Source organism: Poecile atricapillus, chromosome 11 (assembly GCF_030490865.1).
Source record: "Poecile atricapillus isolate bPoeAtr1 chromosome 11, bPoeAtr1.hap1, whole genome shotgun sequence".
Classification (NCBI taxonomy): Eukaryota; Metazoa; Chordata; class Aves; order Passeriformes; family Paridae; genus Poecile; species Poecile atricapillus.
Window position 1 is genome coordinate 2,790,528 of NC_081259.1, and position 12,021 is coordinate 2,802,548.

The window sequence follows — 12,021 nt, forward strand, 5'->3', positions numbered from 1 at the left end:
GCGCCCCGTGTGAACGCATCTTTCACGCGGGGCCTCATGGGAAGTGTAGTGCCAGCAGTGATTGGTTGCGTGGGCGCCGCGTGGCATTGCGGGAAATGTAGTCTGCGACCGGCAGCGCCCCGGGACTCGCTCGGTCACTCATAGGCACACTGTCCAGGTGTTTCCTCTTCCCGAATACAAAATAAGAGGAATATTTCCCTATGATCACAGAAATGTTTTGGTTTTTTTTAAGGGCCTTTCGTGAAAGATCAGGCTTAGACAGGAGCAGGAAAGCTTCAGATAAACTGAAGCGATTTTGGGAGCGAATATAGAATGATGCCGCCTGTTGTGGGGTGGTCTTCAAGCAGGGTAGAGCATGGTATAAATATAAATATTATCTAATGAAGTGTATCTTTTTGGCATGCCTTACAAAGAACACACCTATAACTGCAGGTAACTGTAGGTCTGTTTCTTTCAGCTCACCTTCGGCTCCTATTTATTACATACCAATTAAACAAGGCTAATTGACTCCACCTGCTCATTAGAGGAATGACTCAGTATCACCTGTCGCTCTCCTCAATTAACCTGAACTGCCTCGCAGCGAACAGATTGCCCGAGAAGCTGCGGCCCATCCCTGGAAGCGTTCAAGGCCAGATTAGATGGGGCTTGGAGCAACGTGTTCTAGTAGTCCCTGACCGTGGGGGAGGTGGAACAAAACGAGTCTTAAAAAGTCCCTTCCAACGCAAATTAGTACATGAATTAACACAGGGGGCACGTGACTTCCGCCTCGGTAGCGATGGCGCCCGCCCAGCTCACTTCCGCCTCGGTAGCGATGGCGGCGGAGCTCTTTCCGCCCCGCCCACGCCCCGCCCACGGGTCACGTGGGCTGCGCTGCGCAGCACCCGGAAGTGGCGGCCGGCGGGTGCCCCCGGCTGGGCGCGCGGGGCGGGAGGGGGAGGCGGGAGAGCGGCGGCGGCCCCGGAGCTCCTGATCCTCCTCCTGCTCCTGCTGCTCCTCGTCCCCGCGCCCTGCCAGCCGGTGAGCGCCCAGCACTGATGGGGAAGGTGGCGGTCATCGCTGTGGAGACGGGCCTGCCCCTGTTCTCAGCGCCCCGCACCGAGGAGGGAGCTCTGAGGGGCCGCGTGGGCGCTGAGGCGAGCGGGGCGGTCTCTGCTCCTTCGGGACCGTGTCAGCCCTGGAAAAGCTGCGCTGGAGGGGACGGGAGACTGTGCGGGGCGGGGGATGTCTTTTGGGCTCTGGAGCGAGGTGGTTGCGGCCCCTGAGGGAGGGAGAGGAGAGGGTCGGGACGTGGCCCCGTAGGGAGCCCAGAGCACCCCCTTGGGGCTCCATTTACTGGGGGTCTCTCAGGGGAAGGGGTTGCCTCAGCCTGTGCTGCAGGGGGGAAAGCCTGAGATGAAGGTGTGGGCTTTTGTCCCCTTCTCCCTGCAAAGCTGTGGAGCCAAATGTGGTTGAGGAGGAAGGAGCAGGGGCTGGGGGCGGTGGGCAGCGTGGGGCAGGGTTGGTGGGAGCAGCGCTGGGGGAGAGGGGAAGGTGCTGCTGCCATATCCCAGTTACCCATAAATCTTCTTTCTCATTGTGTTTTTAAATCAATAATGAATGGAATATGTCATCAGTGCAGTGGAATAACTCACAAGGAGACTATTACAAAGTGCTCTGAGCACATCCATAGGTGATTCTTCTTTTAGGGGAATTCTTTTTAAGAGGTTAAGGTTCTTCAGGTTATTTTGTTTTACTAAAAATGAAACTTGTGTGTTTAGAGGCTGATCATGACCAGCATCAGGCTCTTTGTGGTCTGAGTTACCTTCAGCAGCTGAATCCGTTTTGAGTTCATGGTTCAGTTTCTCTGTGGCTGGAAAGCACACATAGCTAATATGAGTATTTGTGTGTACAAATTTAATGCTGTGTTTCTGTGCAAGGGAGAAAAAAACCCCAAAAAAACCCATCTCAGTAAGAGGGCATTCTCTAATCCAAGTTCCCTCTTGACTGGAAAGAAAGGCAGCCCTTAGGAGTGGTGATTACAGATGCTCCTTTAGAAGGGAGCTGGTGGAAATCAGCCCAGGTGTTAGTGGCCAGTGGCTCAATTCCATGAGTGGTAACAGGTGAACTGGGAAGTTCAAAATCTGGGTTTCAGGTGGACTCTAAACTCAATGTGGTACCAGACAAGGTACAGGGACAGCACAAAGTCCACTGCATGGTACCTTTTTTATCAACTAATATCACAGCTCTGTGCTCCCAGCAATTAGCTTAAGGGTGCTGAAAGACTGGGGTGGCAGAAGTAGTGGGGTGATCACAGCAGGAAGAGGTTGCCAACCCTCTGTGGCAACCAGAGTGAACAGCAGCAAAAATCTCCCCCTCCGGCGCCTCTGTGTCCATGCGGAGCCCTGACTGTGACTTCTGCTTCTTGGCCCTGCCAATGTAACAGTCCAAGATAATTTGTGTTTTAAGGCATTTCCTGTAATTTGTCTGCCACAATTTTGTCACACTGTCGTTTGCTGAAGAGCTTTTAGAAAGCCATTGATGTGTGGTTATGGAAAGGAATTGGTCGGAACCGTGGTTTCCTTGCTCCAGTGACTGCTGTCCCCCAGCCCATGAAAGCATCCTTGCACCTGCTCTGCTTTGCAGGTTGTTGGAATTGACATTTGTTACCCTTGCTGTAATTTTACCTGCTGCCAGACTTTGATAGAGAGCGGAACAGTCGGTGCAAGCACCAAAATGAAACCACATAAATTTGAAACAGCCACAGAGCTGAACATCCCACCTTGAACCTTTGAACATCGGTTCAAAGGTGAGAACATAGGTTTGTGAGGTGTAGCTTGTGCTCTATGGAAGGTGTGTGTTTGTCATGCAATTTAGAAAGTACTTTCCCTTTTAAAATGCAAATTTTCTGCACTTGGAAGATGGTAAATGAAGACTGAAAGATGAGGAAATTGTAACTAACTGTTAATCCAGCTGTAACCCCAGAAACTGGTTAAGCTGCCCACCGGCAGCTCTCCTGCAGGGACAAGTGAATTGGAGTGACTCACAGAACACAACAAGGTCTTATTTTATGAAGAATTAAGAAACAAAACCTATTGATTTAGACTTGGCAAGTGTTTAGTAACAAGAGCAGAAGTTTCTTTGTTTTTCTATGCTTGGTGCTGTGTGTGAATGCATGAAAATAATCTCCCAAGGCAGCTGGCTTTCAGGGTAAAGCTATTGAGTCTGCCAACTTCAGAAGTGTTTGATGCCATTTGTTGTATAAATGGAAGCTAATGGTCTCTTGCTGCTTAAAAAAAAAAAAACAACCCAAACAGTTAAATCTTGGAGCTACCTCAGTGTTTATTACTAATTAATGGAGTATCATAAGATACTCATTATGTATGCTTGGCCATTCTGGCTGAGGAGTGAATTAGTGGCATTCCTGTGTGGACCCAACTCAGAATCAATTTGTGCTGTATTAATTGGTGTGCTTCAAGGATTTCTTCATTGGTAACTCCTGACAAGAGTCTGCTTCTGTGTGGATAGAATTAAAATTTCGAGGATTTTCTGTAAATTAAGCCTTGGATCAGGTGATGTTCCTGATGTGCTCTGGGACTCGTTTGGGTCAGTTATACTCATATGGAAAAATGTGACCTGAATACTGAGTAGGTTCATGAAATTATGTCTGTGGTGTGAATTCCTGAGTGAATTGTATGAATATTTATTAGCTATAAACTTGGAGTGCCTTATCAAGTTAAAACAAACCAAGAACATGCTTTAGGTTTTGAAGCCACTTACAGCCTGCAACACAATTGACTTTCTCTGCAGCTGTCACACGGGAATGCTGCTACATAAGCATCATAATTAGATTGGTGCAGTAAGGCAGTCAGGTGACTGCCTCTTGGGAGAATAATTGCATGGTTTGATGAAAACTGAGCAAAAGTGAACTTGGTGTGAGTCAGAGGTAGTGCCATCGACTGATAAGAGCAAATCACCCTGCACTGCTTTATTTACATAGCACAGCTTTCGAGAGCTGCCCATGGTGAAACTGTGGTATTGATTTCTCATTCTTTCTCTTTTTCAGGCTGACCCAAACTGAGTTTTTTCTAAACATCATGGGAGAGATTAAAGTCTCTCCTGACTATAACTGGTTCAGAAGCACAGTTCCTCTTAAAAAGGTATGGACATCTTGTGGGTGAAATATCTCCTCTCGTTTTTTAGGGGAAGAGATTCAGTGTGGTTAATGTAGAGCAGTTATGTTAATGCAGTGGCTGTGCTACTGAGCTGCTTTATCTCCTGAACTGTTGTCCCACATGTCATGTGAGTGCATGAAAGCACTCCCTTCATCTTCACATGCTCCTTGGAGGTCACTTCTGCCTGTGGTGGGGAGCAGAGACTTGCTGCTGTGAGCCATGGCAGCGGCAGCTGCCATCCTGGTGCCAGCCATGCCTGAGGAGGGGGCTCCAAGGGAGTGCTGTGTGCTGGGCATCACTCTCAGAGCTGCCTGGGTACACTGGACTGAGCTGCCAGAGCCACCTCCAGTATTCCTGTCTGTTGTCCTCAGGCCAAAGCAATGTCCAAAGACACTTTCCCAGCAGTCAGGCTGCACACAGAGTCCTGAGAGTGGGAATATCCTTAACCACGGGGGAAAAACCCAGACAGTTCCTTCTGCTTAATCACACTGTCCAACCACTTTCTCCTCTTGCTTGGATTTCCCCACTTCCTTTTACTGAGCCACAGAGGAATGTTTGAGGTGCAGGGCTCCAGTTCCCTGCGTGCTGAGTGGCAGAGGGCATGCAGTGCACTGTATAACTCCTGAGCCAGTAAAGCACTCCTGTACCTTGTGCAGGTCAGGTTTGCTGGGGCTGTGGTTACAGAGTGACCTGCAGCAGCCCAGACTGCCCAGACAGAGAGACAGCCCTGCCTTTGCACCCTGCTGACCAGCACGGTCACTGCTGTGGCTGGACAGGCAGAGCAGCAGTGTCCTGTCCAGCCTGACGTGTGTTATAGTTTGATTTTGGGCTGAGCTGACTTTGGTGTGGTTCCCTTATCTGGATGACTGTGTGAGCTGCAGAAGCACCTTTAGGGAAGGGCTGTAGGATTCTCATTAATTTTTGCCAGTTTGTGTCTTCTGTAGATAAGAAAGGTGCATTGCTGTTGACCCCACGAGCTCTGTTGTTGCCTTCAGGCAATGCCTCACTGGGTCACCAAAGCCAGGGGCCAGGATTTCAGCAGAAAGATGTATGGGTGCTCTGAGGCTCTGCTTTGTGGGATGCAAGGTGGTGAATGGAAGGAGCTGCAGGTCGTGGTTCCAAGGGAATGTGGTCCTGCTGCAGCTCAGTGCCAGCAGCCACTGCCTTCAGCTGCTGCCATTGCTCAGGGTTTCATAACTGGAGACGTGTGTAAGCTGAAGCTGATGGTGACCTGGTGACCTTCAGATTTGGGAATGCCTCACCCTCTTGAGTTCTGCTGATTCCTCAAAAGACAAATGATGCCACAGTGGTGAATGTGGGGTATGAAGAAATAAACTAACTAGTCCTGGTTATTGGAGAAAGAATTAAAAAAAAAAGCCAAATTTGAAAATGTAATTAATCTCTGAAGCAGTCTTTGGGAATACATTTTCCTGCATTATCCCCCCAGAAGTGCAAAGCATGTGCAGTACAGAGGAGGAAGTGACCAGCCTTGGTAATTGCTGTCAGATCAACCTAAGGAAGCAGAGCCAGAACAATTTGTTTGAGACTATGCTGAGATGTTTCTCCTGACAGGCACAGGAAATGCACAGCTCCATCCTCCTTCCTGCCCTGGTCAGATATAGGAAGTACAGCACAGAAAATAACATTTTTTAACCAAATCTCCTGCTTTGCCTGTGTGCCTCCATTTGCATACACCACTCGCTCTCTTATCTGAATGCTTCCTAAAAGTTTCTATCAAGGGACACCCTGGCCCTGCTAAAAAGTTCTAGTCTTTGTTTTGAGGCAGTGCAGATTTTATCTTCTATGTGAATTGTAGCAGATCTTGATGGATCAACCAGAAAAAGAAAAAGGTTGGTGACCTCCCAAGTCAGGAGTTAACCACACTGCTGCCTACACAGCTCAGGAGCTGGAGTTGACTGAACAGCATGTGCCTAGAAATCAACCAGAACAGGTACTTAAACCATTGATTCACTGTCTGGGCTCCAGGAAAGAAACGCTACGTCTCAGCCTCAGCTCTTTTGGCATGAACTGACTTTGGTGTTGTTATTTCAAAGACTACAGTCTGCCTTTGGAAATACTCCTAAAGGTAAACTTGGTAGTAGCCACCCTGAATGGATCCCACATTGCTGATGGAATGACAGCTGAGAACAGCAAGGGCTGGAGCCCAGGGGTTGTGGGGAAGGAGTTGTTGTGGTGGGGTTGGAAGGGCTTTTGTACATGCTCTTTATGTTTAAATGGTTTATGTTTAAATGGTTTCAGTGGTCTGGAAGCTCTGGTATGCAATCTGTCTTTTTTTTTAATAGAGACTTTAGAAAACAGCGCTATCATGTGATTCCTCACATGCTCCCAGAGCCTGAAATACTGGCTTTATTAGGAACAGATTTGTTAGTCAAGCAAATCTGATTTGTGATACACTGTTCTCCTCTGATTGCTGAGAAGCTTAACTGCTGGGTTGGAAAAGCAAATTGTGCTTGTATATTACTGTTCAAAAAGCTATAAAATCTTGATACAGAGGAGAGATGCATTCTGGCTGCTTGACTCAGGCTTTCCCTAGAGGTTTCTGCTTGTTAATCTGGTACAAGATGCAGCTTCTGCTGGATTGTGGAGCTGAAAGAACATCTAGAGTATAGAAAGCAGTTTCTGGTAGAACAGGCCTTGTCAAAACAAGTCAGGCTTTGGTGCTGCTAGAAAAGAAGACACAATTCTTAACACTTCTGAAGGTACTAATTATGCTAGGACTTGTGCTACTGTATGAGGAGCTGCTCATTAAGGATAGCACCTCCTATGTGAGTAATCTCCCTCAGCCAGCTGTGTGTCCTGGGCAATCCAGATGCTCCTCAGATGCTGCCAGATAATGGAAGCATTTTTCCCTCCAGGTCAGCCTTGCAGTGCTGCTCTGGGAGTTGTGTGTGTCTCTGTTCCTGGCAGACAACTGTGTTTCAGATCAATAATTCTTGGTGATAGCTGCTTAATTCCACAGGCCTGTGTGGTTCCAGACCTGTAACATCTTCTGTCTGTGGATGCAAATATCAATGGTTGTTTAAAAAGCTGTCCCTGGGGCATTGCAGGCTCTTCCAGCTGCTGCTCTTGGTACCCTGAACTGACCTCCTGGGTCTCTCCTGAGCATGATGGCACCTTTCCTGTGCTGCAGTTCATTATCCAGGTTATGTCACAATGCACAAAATATTCTGTCTGATGGTGTGTGGCCACAATTCTGTTCCAGCTGTAGCCACATTGTCATTCCAGTTAGAAAACAGCCTGAAAGCTATTGTGAAGAAGAATAAAATAAAGTCTTGGGTATTATAACATTTACTAGAAGTTGGAAATTTCTAGAAGCCATCCTGGAAGCTGAAGAACCTCACTTATCTTGTGTTTCTCCTCCCCTCTGTGCCTCTCTTTCCAGATAATAGTAGATGATGACGACAGTAAAGTCTGGTCGCTGTATGATGCAGGACCAAGGAGCATTCGCTGCCCACTCATATTTCTCCCTCCTGTGAGTGGAACTGCAGATGTGTTTTTCCAGCAAATTCTGGCACTGACTGGATGGGGCTACAGAGTTATTGCTGTGAGTATTCTGAGTCCTGTGTCAAAGGTGGTGTACTTGGGCTTGTTGCTCTGATTAGAGGTTGGACAGTGAACTTAGTTCTGACTTAGGGAATCAACCAAAAAACTTTGTGCTAAGTTGCACTGCACAGTTAGCATGTGAATCCAGGCTGGAATCTGCTATATGTCCATGGCAGCATTTACCCAAAACCCTGTGCATGCACACTGTTGACTTACCAGCCTACTTTTCTCCTTGTGTGTCCTGGACACAAATACTTTTCACCTCCAGCTGCACCTTTGTTAGCCCTGAGGCAAACAAATGAATTAGTTCAGGGTTTCCATGTTATCCATAGGGATGGTGGATAACATGGTTCTCAGACTATATAATAGCTGCAGATGCTATTTCACTCCTTAAATCCTACCAGCGTGCTCTTCTGGGGCTTCTCAGCTCCTGAGCTGAAGTGTTGATTTGTACAATATATTAAACAGCCTGGCTTTAGGAGTACTGCTGTCCTTTGCAGCAGTTAATGATTTCTGTATCTGTTCCACACTACAAAATCACTTGAAGAACCGTTCCAGCCTCCCCTCCCACTGATCCCAGAGTGAGACAACGCTGTATTTTCCCCAGCAAACTCTGCTCTGTGGCACTTGGTGTGTTTTTGTGTAACAGAGGGGGAGGTGTTGGCACCTTCTGGCTCTGGGGACCTTGAAGAGGAACTTCATAACATGGGAGAGGCACGGTGCTGTCTTGAAACCTTTAATGTGAAAACTGGTACAACTTTGAAGCAGATTGATCCAGTTTTTTTCTAACTTTGTGTTATTTTAGTTGCAGTATCCAGTGTACTGGGATCACCTTGAGTTCTGTGATGGATTCAGGAAACTCTTAGACCACCTTCAGCTGGATAAAGTGAGTGCTCCAAGACAAGGAAGTGGACAAAGTGTTGCAATAAAAACCTGATGTTTGAAACAGTCTCATTTGAGAGCCAGTGCAAAAAATAGGATACAAAAATAGCACCTATAAATAAAGAGGCTGTGTTGCAATTTCACATTTTAAACTAGTTTATTTTTGAAGGTGAATGCCCTTGGAAATTGTTATATTTGGCCTAAATTCAACTGCTATTCCAGGCCTATTAAATTGTATGGGTTAACTCCATTTTTTGTGAGATACTGTGGAAGTTATCCTTCCTAACTCACACAGTAGAGAACACCACAGTCAAGTCTCTTGGGCTGGAATAGCTTTAGAGAACAAAGTGAAATGTTTGGCTTTTTCTTAAGCTTGATGATCACAAAGAAATTGGCACTGTCAGTCTGTGGGAAACATTTCCCTTTGTTAGTATTTATCACATTTATATTGCATGTAAAACCAGGAGATGAATGGAACAGTGATTCTTTCAAAAAGTGGGTTATAAGGACAAGGTAAACTTGAGTGACCTATTTTTGTAACGAAGCACTGTGCTCAAAGGTCACATTTCATCATCTGTTTGTTGGTTTAATTTCTTTTTCCCTTGCCTTAGGTTCACCTTTTTGGAGCTTCTCTGGGAGGCTTTCTGGCTCAAAAATTTGCTGAATACACTCACAAATCTCCCAGAGTTCAATCTCTGATCTTGTGTAATGCCTTTAGTGACACTTCCATTTTCAATCAGACGTGGACAGCAAACAGGTAAAGAAGACAGACAGGCAAGCAGACTCATGGCACTATTTTTTTGCAATGGAATGTTACATTGATTAGTTGGATATATGTCTAACCTGATTCTAGCCTGGGGGAGGGAGGTGTAGGATGGAATACTTGTGACTTCTAAAAGCACACCATAAGGAGAATGGAAATGTTAACAATTGAGAGTGTGGAATTAGACAAATTGTTTTGTGATCCTCTGTGGATGTGTGGTCAGACTTAATAACTCTGCCTATTGTCTAACAAAACCATTTAGAGCAAGAAGAGTGTTGTTCATATGTTTAAATTATGCTTTTGCCATGTAACTAGAAGTTTTTTCAAGGATTTGAAGTTAAAACACAAAGTCTGTGCAAGGAAAGAAAACACTTACAGCATATTGATGTTGAGTCCTTGGTGCTTGAAGATAAACTTTTACATCTTTTTTCTGTTTTAGCTTTTGGCTGATGCCTGCTTTTATGCTGAAAAAAATTGTCCTTGGGAATTTTGCATCTGGTCCTCTAGATCCTGAAATGGCCGACGGGATTGATTTCATGGTGGACAGGGTAGGTGGCTCTGAGCTCTGATGGCTGTGGTGTCACTCTGTAGTTAGTGAGTGGCAGGTTGTGGATATTTCTGCTGCTTTCTTCATTCACTGATTAAAGGGGGAGGGATGAGAAGTGGATCTTTAGCAGGAGTTGACTGTCACAGCTCCAGCAGTTTAACTGATTCACTGACCCTCTACCATAGTTCTGTTTGTGTCAATCAAGAGGAGTTAAGGAGCTGAGGTGGAAAAAAAGAAAATGCTGGGATAGATCTGTGGGCCATGCTCTAGGGGAATATTGTTTAGGCATTTGTCTCATGCAGAGTAATATTAAATTTGAATTATAACCTTCATCCCTTTAAAGCTGTCTTCTCTTTGGCTGTATTATTAATATTACATTAACTTCCTGCAGTGAAATATGTTGTTAATCAGTGTTTCTCTCTACTGCAAGCTGGAGAGCCTGGGCCAGAGCGAGCTGGCCTCAAGACTCACCCTCAACTGCCAGAACTCCTATGTAGAACCTCACAAAATCCGAGACATCCCTGTAACCATTATGGATGTAAGTGAATCTCAATTTTTTAATTAAACACTATTTCCTCCCTTTGGCAGGTGGAGCCATGATATTCAGTTAGCAACTTAGCAAGCATTTGCAGCATGTAACTTCCTATTTAGGGAAGCCTTCTGCTGACTGGGCAACACTGTGACTTTTCTGTGCTAAGTTATGAATTAGATATTCTGTGCTATATGTTTCAGTATTACAGTATTGGCTTTCTAGCTGTCAGTGCCCAGGTTTGCTTGTTTTCTGTTTCATCCACCATTCCACAAACAAGCTGAGGGTCTCTTCTAGGAGCAGCATGCAGCCAATCTGATGTAACAACAAAATATGAGGGTCAGAACTCATTGCTGGGACTTGTTCCATAGGTGTTCGACCAAAGCGCGCTTTCAACAGAAGCAAAAGAAGAAATGTATAAGCTCTACCCTAATGCCAGGAGAGCTCACCTCAAAACAGGAGGCAACTTCCCCTACCTCTGCAGGAGTGCTGAGGTCAACCTGTACATTCAAGTGAGTTCCTGAATTCAATCAATTAAAGTGTTTAGCCACAACAGCAGAAGGAAACTCCTGTTGAGCTTGCTTTTGTTTCTTAACTTCCCTGTGTGCTCTGTGCTGCTGATACCAAAGGGCAGGGCTGGGAGCAGCTGTGTCCATGCTGGGCCAGCTTTGGGGGTTTTCAGTCTCTGATCTCTTGTACTCCAGAGCCATGGTTTCACCTTGACAAAAGTTACTCAGAATAAATGTTTCTATTTTACCAAAACACTGTTTCTGTGTTATTTCCCATGTCCAACAGATCCATTTGCTGCAGTTCCACGGGACCCGGTACGCAGCCATCGATCCCTCCATGGTCAGTGCAGAAGAGCTGGAAGTCCAAAAGATCAGCCTTCACACCAGCAACGAGCAAGAAGAGCAGTAGGCTTGGGAGTGCCAGTGAAACAGAGGCATTGGTTTGGTGGTCTTCCTGTGTACAATCAACTGTTCCCACTCTGCCTTTTCCCTTGTGTTAGCCGATTATCACTGTGTGATTCCAACTGGATCAAGTCAGTGAACTACCCGTGGACAGCAACCTCCAGCAGTGTAATGGAATAGATCTGTTTAATTTTTAGTCTTTGGATTCAAGGAAGCATCTTTGAAGACTACACTTTTAAAAATAAAGACATTTTTTCTACCAAAGTCTTCACTATATCATGTTCTTAAGCAGAACGGTATTTCTTTTTATATTTTTCACTTGGCTGTATATATTACCACATGCAGATCTTGTACTTATAAGCTGACATATATTTTTGTTGAATATTTGATTTAAAAGATGTTTAAGTGTCAATGTTGCCATCACTTATTTGCTTCGTACATTGTGTTGTAAGTTAGTTTGTTTCTATTTGAAATAAAGCATTTGAATTTTTAACTTTCTTGCTGCTTAAAAATGGTTTTCAATAAAAATTCACTTTCAGCAAGTGTCTCTTGTTTTGACTCCAAGAAAACAGCAGCTGAACTCACTGCAGTCCTGGTTTGCCTCTACAAACACCTCTGGAAATTAAGAAAACCACCACCACCTGCTTGAATTCCTCTCAAGCTTTAACTCTAAG

General features: G+C 45.5%; 1 protein-coding gene across 1 annotated transcript; it reads left to right on the forward strand.

Moving 5' to 3' along the window:
* Positions 1–880: 880 nt before the first annotated feature.
* On the forward strand, positions 881–11,885 carry SPG21 (SPG21 abhydrolase domain containing, maspardin). Its single transcript, XM_058846965.1, has 9 exons — positions 881–1,017; positions 4,043–4,136; positions 7,555–7,716; positions 8,521–8,601; positions 9,209–9,354; positions 9,800–9,908; positions 10,338–10,445; positions 10,808–10,948; positions 11,232–11,885. Exons 2-9 carry the CDS (start codon positions 4,074–4,076, stop codon positions 11,352–11,354), a joined length of 933 nt encoding a protein of 310 aa, XP_058702948.1. The 5' UTR covers positions 881–1,017; positions 4,043–4,073; the 3' UTR covers positions 11,355–11,885.
* Positions 11,886–12,021: the final 136 nt, after the last annotated feature.